The sequence below is a fragment of the Oncorhynchus gorbuscha genome, linkage group LG09 (genome assembly GCF_021184085.1).
Source record: "Oncorhynchus gorbuscha isolate QuinsamMale2020 ecotype Even-year linkage group LG09, OgorEven_v1.0, whole genome shotgun sequence".
In the NCBI taxonomy this organism is placed as follows: Eukaryota; Metazoa; Chordata; class Actinopteri; order Salmoniformes; family Salmonidae; genus Oncorhynchus; species Oncorhynchus gorbuscha.
The window spans coordinates 25,150,740-25,166,169 of NC_060181.1; the positions used below are offsets into that span (position 1 = coordinate 25,150,740).

Below are 15,430 nucleotides of genomic sequence, written 5' to 3' on the forward strand. Positions count from 1 at the left end.
AGAGAGAGCGAGAGAGTGAGAGAGGGAGGGGGAGAGAGAGGGATAGAAAGAGGGAAAGAACCTAATAAGACCAGCAGAGGGAAACGAATAGAAGGGGAAGCACAGGGACAAGACATGATAATCAATGACAAAACATGACAGTACCCCCCACTCACCGAGCGCCTCCTGGCGCACTCGAGGAGGAACCCTGGCGGCAACGGAGGAAATCATCAATAAGCGAACGGTCCAGCACGTCCCGAGACGGAACCCAACTCCTCTCCTCAGGACCGTAACCCTCCCAATCCACTAAGTATTGGTGACCCCGTCCCCGAGAACGCATGTCCATGATCTTACGTACCTTGTAAATAGGTGCGCTCTCGACAAGGACGGGAGGGGGAGGGAAGACGAACGGGGGTGCGAAGAAAGGGCTTGACACAGGAGACGTGGAAGACAGGATGGACGCGACGAAGATGTCGCGGAAGAAGCAGTCGCACAGCGACAGGATTGACGACCTGGGAGACACGGAACGGACCAATGAACCGCGGAGTCAACTTACGAGAAGCTGTCGTAAGAGGAAGGTTGCGAGTGGAAAGCCACACTCTCTGGCCGCAACAATACCTTGGACTCTTAATCCTGCGTTTATTGGCGGCTCTCACAGTCTGTGCCCTGTAACGGCAAAGTGCAGACCTCACCCTCCTCCAGGTGCGCTCACAACGTTGGACAAACGCTTGAGCGGAGGGAACGCTGGACTCGGCAAGCTGGGATGAGAACAGAGGAGGCTGGTAACCCAGACTACTCTGAAACGGAGATAACCCGGTAGCAGACGAAGGAAGCGAGTTGTGAGCGTATTCTGCCCAGGGAGCTGTTCTGCCCAAGACGCAGGGTTTCTGAAAGAAAGGCTGCGTAGTATGCGACCAATCGTCTGATTGGCCCTCTCTGGTTGACCGTTAGACTGGGGATGAAACCCGGAAGAGAGACTGACGGACGCACCAATCAAACGACAGAACTCCCTCCAAAACTGTGACGTGAATTGCGGGCCTCTGTCTGAAACGGCGTCTAACGGGAGGCCATGAATTCTGAACACATTCTCGATGATGATTTGTGCCGTCTCCTTAGCGGAAGGAAGTTTAGCGAGGGGAATGAAATGTGCCGCCTTAGAGAACCTATCGACAACCGTAAGAATCACAGTCTTCCCCGCAGACAAAGGCAGACCGGTAATGAAGTCTAGGGCGATGTGAGACCATGGTCGAGAAGGAATGGGGAGCGGTCTGAGACGACCGGCAGGAGGAGAGTTACCCGACTTAGTCTGCGCGCAGTCCGAACAAGCAGCCACGAAACGGCGCGTGTCACGCTCCTGAGTCGGCCACCAAAAGCGCTGGCGAATAGACGCAAGAGTGCCTCGAACACCGGGATGACCAGCTAACTTGGCAGAGTGAGCCCACTGAAGAACAGCCAGACGAGTGGAAACAGGAACGAAAAGGAGGTTACTATGACAAGCGCGCGGTGACGCAGTGTGCGTGAGTGCTTGCTTAACCTGTCTTTCAATTCCCCAGACTGTCAACCCGACAACACGCCCATGAGGAAGAATCCCCTCGGGATCAGTAGAAGCCACAGAAGAACTAAACAGACGGGATAAGGCATCAGGCTTGGTGTTTTTGCTACCCGGACGGTAAGAAATCACAAACTCGAAACGAGCAAAAAACAACGCCCAACGAGCTTGACGGGCATTAAGTCGTTTGGCAGAACGGATGTACTCAAGGTTCTTATGGTCTGTCCAAACGACAAAAGGAACGGTCGCCCCCTCCAACCACTGTCGCCATTCGCCTAGGGCTAAGCGGATGGCGAGCAGTTCACGGTTACCCACATCATAGTTGCGCTCAGATGGCGACAGGCGATGAGAAAAATAAGCGCAAGGATGAACCTTATCGTCAGACTGGAAGCGCTGGGATAGAATGGCTCCCACGCCTACCTCTGAAGCGTCAACCTCGACAATGAATTGTCTAGTGACGTCAGGAGTAACGAGGATAGGAGCGGACGTAAAACGTTCTCTTAGAAGATCAAAAGCTCCCTGGGCGGAACCGGACCACTTAAAACACGTCTTGACAGAAGTAAGAGCTGAGAGAGGGGCAGCAACTTGACCGAAATTACGAATGAAACGCCGATAGAAATTAGCGAAACCTAAAAAGCGCTGCAACTCGACACGTGACCTTGGAACGGGCCAATCACTGACAGCTTGGACCTTAGCGGAATCCATCTGAATGCCTTCAGCGGAAATAACGGAACCGAGAAAAGTAACGGAGGAGACATGAAAAGAGCACTTCTCAGCCTTTACGTAGAGACAATTCTCTAAAAGGCGCTGTAGAACACGTCGAACGTGCTGAACATGAATCTCGAGTGACGGTGAAAAAATCAGGATATCGTCAAGATAGACAAAAACAAAGATGTTCAGCATGTCTCTCAGAACATCATTAACTAATGCCTGAAAAACAGCTGGCGCATTGGCGAGACCAAACGGCAGAACCCGGTACTCAAAATGCCCTAACGGAGTGTTAAACGCCGTTTTCCACTCGTCCCCCTCTCTGATGCGCACGAGATGGTAAGCGTTACGAAGGTCCAACTTAGTAAAGCACCTGGCTCCCTGCAGAATCTCGAAGGCTGATGACATAAGGGGAAGCGGATAACGATTCTTAACCGTTATGTCATTCAGCCCTCGATAATCCACGCAGGGGCGCAGAGTACCGTCCTTCTTCTTAACAAAAAGAACCCCGCCCCGGCCGGAGAGGAAGAAGGCACTATGGTACCGGCGTCAAGAGACACAGATAAATAATCCTCGAGAGCCTTACGTTCGGGAGCCGACAGAGAGTATAGTCTACCCCGAGGAGGAGTGGTCCCCGGAAGGAGATCAATACTACAATCATACGACCGGTAAGGAGGAAGGGAGTTGGCTCGGGACCGACTGAAGACCGTGCGCAGATCATGATATTCCTCCGGCACTCCTGTCAAATCGCCAGGTTCCTCCTGAGAAGTGGGGACAGAAGAAATGGGAGGGATGGCAGACATTAAACACTTCACATGACAAGAAACGTTCCAGGATAGGATAGAATTACTAGACCAATTAATAGAAGGATTATGACATACTAGCCAGGGATGACCCAAAACAACAGGTGTAAAAGGTGAACGAAAAATCAAAAAAGAAATAGTCTCACTGTGGTTACCAGATACTGTGAGAGTTAAAGGTAGTGTCTCAAATCTGATACTGGGAAGATGACTACCATCTAAGGCAAACATGGGCGTAGGCTTGTCTAACTGTCTGAAAGGAATGTCATGTTTCCGAGCCCATGCTTCGTCCATGAAACAACCCTCAGCCCCAGAGTCAATCAAGGCACTGCATGTAGCACCCGAACCGGTCCAGCGTAGATGGACCGACATAGTAGTACAGGATCTAGATGAAGAGACCTGAGTAGTAGCGCTCACCAGTAGCCCTCCGCTTACTGATGAGCTCTGGCCTTTTACTGGACATGAATTGACAAAATGTCCATCAAATCCGCAATAGAGGCACAGGCGGTTGGTGATCCTCCGTTCCCTCTCCTTGGTCGAGATGCGAATACCTCCCAGCTGCATGGGCTCAGTCTCTGAGCCAGAGGAGGGAGATGGTTGCGATGCGGAGCAGGGAAACACCGTTGACGCGAGCTCTCTTCCACGAGCTTGGTAACGAAGATCTACCCGTCGTTCTATGCGGATGGCGAGAGCAATCAAAGAGTCCACACTGGAAGGAACCTCCCGAGAGAGAATCTCATCTTTGACCACTGCGTGGAGTCCCTCCAGAAAACGAGCGAGCAGCGCCGGCTCGTTCCAGTCACTAGAGGCAGCAAGAGTGCGAAACTCTATAGAGTAATCCGTTATGGATCGATCACCTTGGCATAGGGAAGCCAGGGCCCTAGAAGCCTCCCTACCAAAAACTGAACGGTCAAAAACCCGAATCATCTCCTCTTTAAAGTTCTGGTAATTGTTAGAACAATCAGCCCTTGCCTCCCAGATAGCTGTGCCCCACTCTCGAGCCCGGCCAGTAAGGAGTGAAATGACGTAAGCAACCCGAGCTCTCTCGCTAGAGTATGTGTTGGGTTGGAGAGAGAACACAATATCACACTGGGTGAGAAAGGAGCGGCACTCCGTGGGCTGCCCGGAGTAGCAAGGTGGGTTATTAACCCTAGGTTCCGGAGGCTCGGCAGGCCAGGAAGTAACAGGTGGCACGAGACGAAGACTCTGGAACTGTCCAGAGAGGTCGGAAACCTGAGCGGCCAGGTTCTCCACGGCATGGCGAGCAGCAGACAATTCCTGCTCGTGTCTGCCGAGCATGGCTCCTTGGATCTCGACGGCAGTGTTACGAGCATCTGTAGTCGCTGGGTCCATTCCTTGGTCGGATCCTTCTGTTATGCAGGTGAATGAGGACCCAAAAGCGACTTGGCGAAAACAGAGTTTTTAATCCAGTAAAGTTACTATACAAACAAAAGGCATAATACTACTCGTAATGACGAGAACAGACTGGAGACTTGATCAAGAACTGCAGGTTGCCTCGGGAAGGCACTTGAACCTAGCAGACTCAGACACCTGCTCACCACGCAGCATCTGAGGGAAACACGACACAACAGGGCAATACATACACACACCTCGGTGAACAATAGATAAGGATCCGACAGGGCAGGAACGGAAAACAAGGAGAGAAATAGGGACTCTAATCAGGGAAAAGGATCGGGAACAGGTGTGGGAAGACTAAATGATTGATTAGGGGAATAGGAACAGCTGGGAGCAGGAACGGAACGATAGAGAGAAGAGAGAGCGAGAGAGTGAGAGAGGGAGGGGGAGAGAGAGGGATAGAAAGAGGGAAAGAACCTAATAAGACCAGCAGAGGGAAACGAATAGAAGGGGAAGCACAGGGACAAGACATGATAATCAATGACAAAACATGACAGAGTCCCATATGGCAGCGCACAATTGGCCCAGCGTCGTCTGGGTTTGGCTGGTGTAGGCCGTCATTGTAAATAAGAATTTGTTCTAATTCTTAACTGACTTGCCTAGTTAAAGGTTACATTTTTTTAAATTCAGGAACTCCCCATCTCCCCATGTACTAGTCAGGGTGAGTGGGGTGAGTCTATTCACCTTATTTACGAACATGGAAACCAAACAATGTCCGAAACATTCTGTTTTGTGGAGGACATCCGTTGAAATTGAGGTGAATAGGGACACGCCTGGTGGCCACATCGATGACGTACAGTAAGTCGTGCAGCTGAGTGTCGAGTGGAGAGCAACGGATTGGATTCAGTCAGTCGTCCTGATGATGAGCCCTTCCCAGCTATTTAGTTTATGCTGGCTATCTGGCAACAACAGCAGAATGGCGCTAGTTAAAACTTGTAAAGGGAAGTGATGTTTCTTTCAATGTGCCAGGGAGAAAGAACTTGCAGTATTGGTCACCATCTAGATGTTACCATGACACACCATCTAGATGTCACCATGACATGCCAATTAGCTAACGTAATGAAAAGCGAATGACCAGTACAACGGTGTTGCATCGAGGTGCTTCCTAATTCCCACTGTTGCTTCCCACTGGGCAGCTGTATCACATGTTGCTGGCGGTAGCTACGTGGCCAATTTGTTCCATCACACATAATTATATTTTGAGTAGAATAGCAGACCACAAGAGAAATAACTTGTAATATTGGTATTTGGTAGTATAGTAACCATCTGGATGTCACCGTGATACAGTCTACTGCTCAACAGGGAGAGTTTGCACTGCAAGCCGGCAACACAACAACACGGGGCACAGTGTGTCCTTCGCTCTCACTGGCAGACTGCCGACCACCGCTGTCCTGCAATAAGGAGAGGGAAGTAGCGAAGTAGCTCCATTTGTCCCCACTCAACTCTCGTTGCGAGACATTTGTCATACATTTTGGGCACCAGGCATCCATATATGATGTGTGTATGATGTTGTATTGGTGTTTCAATGTACAGTGCCATCTAGATTTCTTTTACAGAACTGTACTTGGGGCCAACCTATGGGGACAGAATATGAACGTTGCAAAAAGTTGTCGTGAAAGTTGCCTTCTCCATCTTCCGTGACACAGATACTAATTTAATTTTCACATTTTACTGTTTGTTGAAATACTATAAACAAGGTATGATGATAGGAAGACGTGAGGATGTTAGCCAACTGTTCAATTACAATTCAAACCCTTGCCCCTATTCTCTGGCCACCCCTGTAGATATGAGAGGATTGGATAGATGGAAGCAATATGCTGGAAGGAGGAGCTAGGAGGTCATTTGACATACAGCTAACGTGTTGTGACTCACGTTAGACAGGTAGTCCCTCTCCCAGGGTCGGCCACAGCCCCAGTCCTTCCTCTCCCCACTCAGAGCCCCCAGAGCAGCCACCTTGGCCCTCACCTCCCCCATGTCAGACGGAGGGATGTTCTTCACTATCTGCCTGGCGCGCCACCTGGGAACAAACATGTATAACAGAGAATACATCAAAGACGTTGCAGAAAAAAGTGCTGTCATTCATTCTTAGCCACACTGTCAGATAAGATAGAAAATGACCTGTGTATAGGTCGGAAATGAACAGTAACTACATTTTATAGTGAAGAAAGAGCATGTGCCGTGGGCCTTCGGCCCACTAAGATAATTACAGACTTCCTTACTGTAGTTACCAAAATATACACGACCGTTCAAAAGTTTGGGATCACTTAGAAATGTCCTTGTTTATGAAAGAAAAGAAACAAAAAAAAGTATATTAAAATTACATCAAATTGATCAGAAATACAGTGTTCATTTTGTAAATGACTATTGTAGCTGGAAACAGCAGATTTTTTATGGAATATCTACATAGGCATACAGAGGCCCATTATCAGCAACTATCACTCCTGTGATCCAATGGCACAGTGTGTTAGCTAGAGGTAACTCCGGGATGCTGGCCTTCTAGGCAGAGTTGGCAAAAATAAAATATTAAGATGGGCAAAAGTACACAGACACTGGACAGAGGCATCCCGGAGTTGCCTCTTCACTGTTGACATTGAGACTGGTGTTTTGCGGGTAATATTTAATGAAGCTGTCAGTTGAGGACTTGTGAGGCATCTGTTTCTCAAACTAGATACTCTAATGTACTTGTCCTCTTGCTCAGTTGTGCACCGGGGCCTCCCACTCCTCTTTCTATTCTGGTTAGGGCCAGTTTGCGCTGTTCTGTGAAGGGAGTTGTACGAGATCTTCAGTTTCTTGGCAATTTCTCGCATGGAATATCCTTCATTTCTCAGAACAAGAATAGACTGACAAGTTTCAGAAGAAAGTTCTTTGTTTCTGGCCATTTTGAGCCTGTATCGAACCTACAAATGCTGATGCTCCAGATACTCAACTAGTCTAAAGAAGGACAGTTTTATTGCTTCTTTAATCAGAACAACAGTTTTCAGCTGTGCTAACATACTTGCAAAAGGGTTTTCTAATGATCAATTAGCCTTTTAAAATTATAAACTTGGATTAGCTAACACAACGTGCCATTGGAACACAGGAGTGATGGTTGCTGATAATGGGCCTCTGTACGGCTATGTAGATATTCCATAAAAATCTGCCGTTTCCAGCTACAATAGTCATTTACAACATTAACAATGTCTACACTGTATTTCTGATCAATTTTATGTTATTTTAATGGACAAAATATTGCTTTTCTTTCAAAAACAAGGACATTTCTAAGTGACCCCAAACATATATAAACCAATGACTATATATAAACGAACAAAGCCATTGATCACGTGACACCATTCCTTCTAATTTTAAGACTCAATAGCGCATTTAAGCCAAATGAAGTCTGTTAAGATGGAGGCTCATGGAGACATCCAGGAAGTGACGTTGCAGGCTAGCTCCATGCTGTCCCCTCCCATTGAGTAACTCCAAATTAAAGGCAGACCGAGGTACTGCAGCCTGCCATTAGCAACTAAAAGATCCTTAAAATATCTTCTGTGTATGATTGAAAAATAATCGGTTCAAGGACATACATCTGGTGTATTAGAAGCAATTATTGGTACCATGATTGTCTTCTAAACATGTTTTTATTTACATGGAGATTTTCCATTCACTATCATGGAGGATTCTGTTTTCTACTAACAATGCCTGCAGTACGGCGGTCGGCCTTAAACTTCGTGGCTTCAATGAGAGGGGGCAGTCGTTTTCCCCTGATATAAATGCATGCACATTCTATTTCTCGGTGTGGTAACTATGGGGGCTGACTGACCTGCGATGTAGCTGTTGAGTGATGCTGTCGAACTGTGCGAGGGCTGCCGGCGGCATGGGCCACTCCACACTCTTCCCATAGTCAGCCATGTTGCGTACGTTGGTGAAACGTCGTTCTACCTCCCAGAAGTGGGCCTTGACCTTGTAGCGCTTGTAGCAACCCATGATGGCATAGATGGCACGCATACGCTGGCACCTCATCCTCGCCAGTGCCCCGCGCCATACCTGTGGGAGGGAAAGAGAGAGCAAAAGAGAGAGTGAGGGATGGAGAGAAAGTGAGAGAGTGAGAGTGGAAGAGAGAGATGGATCACAGCAAATTCTCCAGTGTTAAATCAATACTGTCAATGTTGTTCCAGTGTCTTTACGGGTCCACACTCTTCAGTGGGCACTCAAATGAAGTAGCAAGTTAGGAAAATACTAATAAAAAGGTGAAACAAAGGAGGAAGAGGAAGAAAGACAGGTAGACTACTTGTCAAATCAAAGTCTGCAAAGCAAATTTGCCCGTGTTAATTTTTCAGTGTAACATTTCTAGTGTTGATTTAGTTGTTAAATTCACTCTGTAAGCATACAGCGTTAAGACAACACCCCAAAAGGATTTACTGTAACATGACAGGTGTTCATTTCTTACACTGAGAAAGTGTAACAGCGTTAGCACTAAGCAAAGTGAGTCCAGTTTACTCTAAATCACGTGTTGTGTTTTACACTGTAAGTGTTGCGTATCACTCTACAGTAGAGCTATACAAACATCACAATCAAGTTCATTTGAACACTTTAAAAGTTAAATGGGGAAGATTGCAACAGAGTTACATCTTTAACTCTTTCAAATGTGTTATTTTAACACCAGTTCAGCAGGGCTCACATGTTCACTGAAAATAGTGTACATTTACCTCTTTCTGAGTTAAATGTACACCATTGATTTTTCTGTGTGGGACAAATCAATGTCTGTCCAGAGACTGTCTGTGTTAGACTCCTGCTGAGTTCCAGACAAAGTTATGTTCCAGTTAGAGAGGCTTAGCTGCAGATAGATTCATCCGGGTTACGTACCAAATTGCAACATATTCCCTATATAGTGCATTACTTTTGATCAGAGCCCATACGGTGTAGTACACTATGTAGCAATAGGGTATTATTTGGGACGCAATCCCTGAATTGGGTCAGAGAGAAAAGCAGGGCATTTAATTCACAATCACAGAGCAAGAAGAAGAGAATAATTAATGAAATGTAATGTAACGATGGCTCTGATCGCATTCATTATCCCAATTATTGTATCAGAGTGATCTCCATTTGACTCAGCAGATGAATCACACTGAGTTGAATATAACACATCCCAAATGGCACCCAATTCCCTATTTTGTGCTAAGGGCGCTGGTTTTAAAAAAAGTAGTGCACTACAAAGGTAGAGGATGCCATTTGGGACTCAAGCTGTGACTGGGAGCCAGATCATCATTAAGCTGGAGACAATTTAAAAGCTTTTCTTTTAAAGGGGCAATCTGCAGTTGCAACATCCATTTTTGGACTTGTAAATTAATGATATTGTACCCATTGATTCTTTAAGAATATAACTTATAAATACAGAATTAGCTTAGTTCAACTGCCATACCCCATCAGAACTTAAAATATAAGTTTGTTTTACATGTAAGTAAAAATATTGTTGATGGTCAGTCCTTGCATCCATAGGTCTTTCTATGAAATTGAGAGTAGTTACATTTCTCCAGCCCCATCCCTCAGCTTTTTACTGAAGCAGAGGCTTTATTATTGTTTCAACTACGGATTGCCCCTTTAAATGCAGAGGTCTTAATAAGATGTGGATGCTGCTGTGTGATTCACATTCTGACACGCAAGTTGTCGATGGGGTTTTAATTAGGACTAGCTGCCAATGCCATGGGTCCTTGGACAATTAAATGCATCTCTGTCTGTTTTCATACATACATGGATAATTTGGTCTATGAAAGTAACAGGAAATATAAATTCAGGATAAATGCCATAGAATTATGTGTGGAGTATCTGAACGCAGGGGTTTGTTCATTAAAACCAAACAGGAGAAATGTACATTTGGCAAGACAGATATATACCATTTTCTCCCCATTGATTGAACACAACCCAGTTTGTGAACTTTTACTATCAGTACAGCCTCCGACCACTAGGGGTCCCTACCTTCTGTAGGAACAGCACCAGGATGGGAATGAGCGCAGCTCTCTCCTGCTCCAGCGTGAAAAGGGACCGAGGTGTTCGCACAAACAGCTTGGTGTGTCCATACGCCACGTCGTCCTGGAAACCGTGCTGCGTAACGATAGCCTCCACTGCCTCTCTGTCTGTCTCCATCAGGTGATTGGGCCAGGTGTACTCACACGTCATCTTATACCTACAGTACACACAGGAGGGAAGACGAAGAGTTCAAGATTCAGGCGGTTGTGCTAAACATGACAATGAGTGACAAGGAGTTGGTATGATAGAACAAACAGAGTGGCACTGAGGCTAGGATTGGACATGAGACAGATTTAAATTCCTCTGTTATACACATGGTTGAACACAGGCAGAATGTTATTAAAATCATGGACAATGACTCTAATTGCTGAGAAATGACTCATTCTTAATGTAAAGCTTTCACCCCAATGACGTTAGACCTCAGGGTGTGCATGACCTCTGACCTCTGTAGGAAGCGTGCATAGGGCTGGCGGTAGGCGAACCCTGCCCTCCGCACCCTGACGTTCTCCAGCAGGCCCAGGTACGCCACCTGGTGTTGGCATCGGGCGTCGTCAAACAGCACGGGAGACTTCATCTCATTGGGCTTGATGCAGCGCACATAGTATGGCTCCTACAATACAATACACAAACTCATTAACAGCATAGTTATATCCTGTGTAGTACAGTCTCACATAGTACCTCTCCTGTAAATACACAGAATAATACACAGTCAATAAGTATGCCTCCTAGAATACAACACACAGAATCCTCTAATATAATACTGTAATACTACAATACACAACACAGTCGTATACTGTGCAGTAACACATTGTACGGCTCTTACAATACAGCGAACACAGTCACAGTCCAACAGGTTACAATACACTGTCATAGATGCAGTAAAGAGGTGAAAGGAACGCAGACCGCAGGGGATAGAAGAAGGACGCGGGATTGGCGCACATTCAACAAATCTGATCTAACAAAGTGGATATTGGTCGAATCCATCATGATTGATGTACTGTAACAGAACCACAATGTGGTTACTGAAGTCCGATTTCGATATTTTGGGCTGTTTTCGCTGCATAACATTTAGAAGTTGTCCCCTTTCATGTTATGAAGAAGTGACTGCTAAATGATAACTCCCCTTTTTATGAGCTGATAAAATAGCTAGCATACAGAAACCGGTGGTGGTAGTCAAAGTTGTTTTAAACTGTAACGCGGTTGCTCGGTGACGATGACATGAACACGTATTGTGGTTGACATACATACAATCATTATACTCAGATTCTTACCTCAACATAGTGTAAAATACACATATAAACAATACCTTAAATATTCAGGAGGCAAATTTTGCTTGAGGGCAACGAGGAGATTCCGGATCTTCAAGGCCCTTTCCCCTACGCATTTCCATTGTTTTGGTCGAGTTCTATTGACCTCTTTACCGCATCTATGTACTGTATAGGAGATACTGTAATCACATAGTACCGCTCTCACAATACAGAGAGTAGTGGAACAGTCAAATACTGTGTATTACTATAGTATCACATAGTACAGCTCCTGTAATAGACAGAATAACCTATACTGGTCATAATAGTGGTAAGAGTCCAAAAGCAATATAGTGACAAACATTAGAAATACTTATTTTGCCCAAGTTGTTTCTGTAGACAACTTAGCATATGGACCAGACTGTACAGAACTCAGTGGAACATAGCCTTCCCAAAGAGGACTGAATCTGCCTTGTGCAATCATGCAGAAATACATTCAAAAAGTCTAGCTCGGCCAAACTCACAGTGTCTGTCCTACAGAAAGAGACTATTAAACTCCTAAAACGGCATAATACTAAAGTTTTTAAAGTGCACAGATAACCTATTCCTATAACCTATTCCCTATAAAGTGCACTACTTTTGACCAGAGCCATGTGAGGCTCTCGTCAAAAGTAGTGCACTATGTAGGGAATAGGGTGCCATTTGGGACACAGAGAGGGTGTCCTTGTGCTACCTCTGTGTGCCAGACAGGAGCTTGCTGGGACACATTAAGGGACACATCTTCTTGTCAAGGGAATGGGCATGTTGTGTGTTCCAAATGGCACTCTATTTCCATTGAAGAACACAACTTTTGACCAGGGCTCATAGATCGCTATGTAGGGAATAGGGTGCTTTTTGGGATGCAGACATGCTTTGTTCTCTCTGTTCTTAGTGCTCTGTGGTATGTCTCTCATTCACTGCCCCCTGCAGGATGAATACAGTTGAACAGAGCACACACACACACACACACACACACACACACACACACACACACACACACACACACACACACACACACACACACACACACACACACACACACACACACACACACACACACACACACACACACACACACACACACACACACACACACCAGCACAACAATTTTAGCTCAGGCTTGAGAAAGGAGACAGTTAGACTGGGAGGGGTACAGCGAGGAGAGGAGAGGCGGTCGGTCAAATTGGGTACAGGTGTCCCCCTGGGACTAACAATCAGGGCATCCAGTCCTTCAACATGACCTAAAAACTGTCCCCAATGTGTCCGTCCCATCCCCCCCTCGTCCCCGTCCCCCCACCATACACACTGGCCCATCCTCACAGAGAAGCACTGAAGCACAAGTCGGTCATCTCAAAATAACAGCAGGGAACGTCACATCTCAGTCAGGGTTACAGGGAGACATATCACCTCATGTAGAAACAGATTCCTCATGTGCTGTAAAACAAGCTTTATCACTCATATGTCGAAAACGTTGCATATACTGTAGATATGGCACAGGTCTGTGTGGGATACAGGATATTACATCACATATACTGTAGATATGGCACAGGTCTATGTGGGATACAGGATATTACATCACATATACTGTAGATATGGTACAGGTCTGTGTGAGATACAGGATATTACATCACATATACTGTAGATATGGCACAGGTCTGTGTGGGATACAGGATATTACATCACATATACTGTAGATATGGCACAGGTCTGTGTGGGATACAGGATATTACATCACATATACTGTAGATATGGCACAGGTCTGTGTGGGATACAGGATATTACATCACATATACTGTAGATATGGCACAGGTCTGTGTGGGATACAGGATATTACATCACATATACTGTAGATATGGCACAGGTCTGTGTGGGATACAGGATATTACATCACATATACTGTAGATATGGCACAGGTCTGTGTGGGATACAGGATATTACATCACATATACTGTAGATATGGCACAGGTCTGTGTGGGATACAGGATATTACATCACATATACTGTAGATATGGCACAGGTCTGTGTGGGATACAGGATATTACATCACATATACTGTAGATATGGCACAGGTCTGTGTGGGATACAGGATATTACATCACATATACTGTAGATATGACACAGGTCTGTGTGAGATACAGGATATTACATCACATATACTGTAGATATGGCACAGGTCTGTGTGGGATACAGGATATTACATCACATATAGTGTAGATGTGGCACAGGTCTGTGTGGGATACAGGATATTACATCACATATACTATAGATATGGCACAGGTCTGTGTGGGATACAGGATATTACATCACATATAGTGTAGATGTGGCACAGGTCTGTGTGAGATACAGGATATTACATCACATATACTATAGATATGACACAGGTCTGTGTGGAATACAGGACCAGTCTTGTCTGTGCAGCAGACTGCCATCTCATTAATGTAGTGGCGGTATGTCTTGTGTCCAGGCATTTTCTCACAGGACAGTTAGATAGACTAGACCCCCTAGGGAGAGGCTTATAGGACCACAGGCAGCCGGGTGTCAACCGTACCAGGCTGTGTTTTGGGGTATTTGTGTGTGTGTGTGTGTGTGTGTGTGTGTGTGTGTGTGTGTGTGTGTGTGTGTGTGTGTGTGTGTGTGTGTGTGTGTGTGTGTGTGTGTGTGTGTGTGTGTGTGTGTGTGTGTGTGTGTGTGTGTGTGTGTGTGTGTGTGTGTGTGTGTGTGTCTCAGTAATAATCCCTGCAGTTTGTCAGTATCTGACTGACCTTTCAAAAACAGATATTGTTGTCTCTCTGACAACACTATCCATATTTCTAGGAGCTGGTTGATTCGTCCAGCTGTTGGAAACACAGGTGTGGCTAGTGCACAATGTCCAGAGGACGATGATGACAGAGAGGTTAAGCTCATGTTAGATTAAAAGCATAGAGAGTGACGGACGAGTGGCCTTGATTTGACAGCCGTTGCCAAGCAACACGGATGCATATTATTTTGCCAAAAAGTTGGGAGAGAAGTAGGAGTGGGACTAACATCAAACCTACCAAGCACACCAGAGTCACCATGAACAGAATGAAGGTGTGAACTTTTATCGCTATGAGAAGTTGCCCATGTGTCTGTTTTGGTCACATAAGCAACCAGTATACTATACAACCAGTCTGCAATCAACCACCACTGACCTTGCAGCCCAGTTTATCCACAAGGGCCACAATGGAGTTCTTGAAGAGGGTGGCTGCAGTCAGGGGTCGTTTAGTGACCTCTGTGATGCTCAGCTGACCATCTGGCCACATCTCCTTCAGCACAGGGTTGGAACTACAGAACGAGAGAGAGAAGCGAGAGAGAGATGGAAGGAGGTTATAAAAGTGAACACAGGCTCAAATGTAAGAGTTTGAAGAGAGTTTGAACAGCTGAAGGAGATATGAAGTAGGATTAAGTAGTCTAGGAGAGAAGAGGAGAACAGAGGGTACTGTAAGGACAGGATTAAGTAGTCTAGGAGAGAAGAGGAGAGCAGAGGGTACTGTAAGGACAGGATTAAGTAGTCTAGGAGAGAAGAGGAGAGCAGAGGGTACTGTAAGGACAGGATTAAGTAGTCTAGGAGAGAAGAGGAGAGCAGAGGGTACTGTAAGGACAGGATTAAGTAGTCTAGGAGAGAAGAGGAGAGCAGAGGGTACTGTAAGGACAGGATTAAGTAGTCTAGGAGA

The 15,430-nt window shown here is 45.8% G+C and overlaps 1 protein-coding gene across 2 annotated transcripts in view; it reads right to left on the bottom strand.

Annotated features, from left to right (window-relative positions):
- Positions 1–15,430, bottom strand: part of LOC124043316 (unconventional myosin-Ig-like) — a 74,073-nt gene that overhangs the window by 30,733 nt on the left and 27,910 nt on the right. For both annotated transcript variants that reach the window (XM_046361801.1, XM_046361800.1), the window contains exons 14-18: positions 14,909–15,041; positions 10,899–11,065; positions 10,405–10,612; positions 8,252–8,475; positions 6,325–6,469 (exon numbers count right to left, since the gene is read on the bottom strand). In XM_046361801.1, the coding sequence (XP_046217757.1) occupies positions 6,325–6,469; positions 8,252–8,475; positions 10,405–10,612; positions 10,899–11,065; positions 14,909–15,041 (877 nt within the window). The remainder of the gene's footprint in view (positions 1–6,324; positions 6,470–8,251; positions 8,476–10,404; positions 10,613–10,898; positions 11,066–14,908; positions 15,042–15,430) is intronic.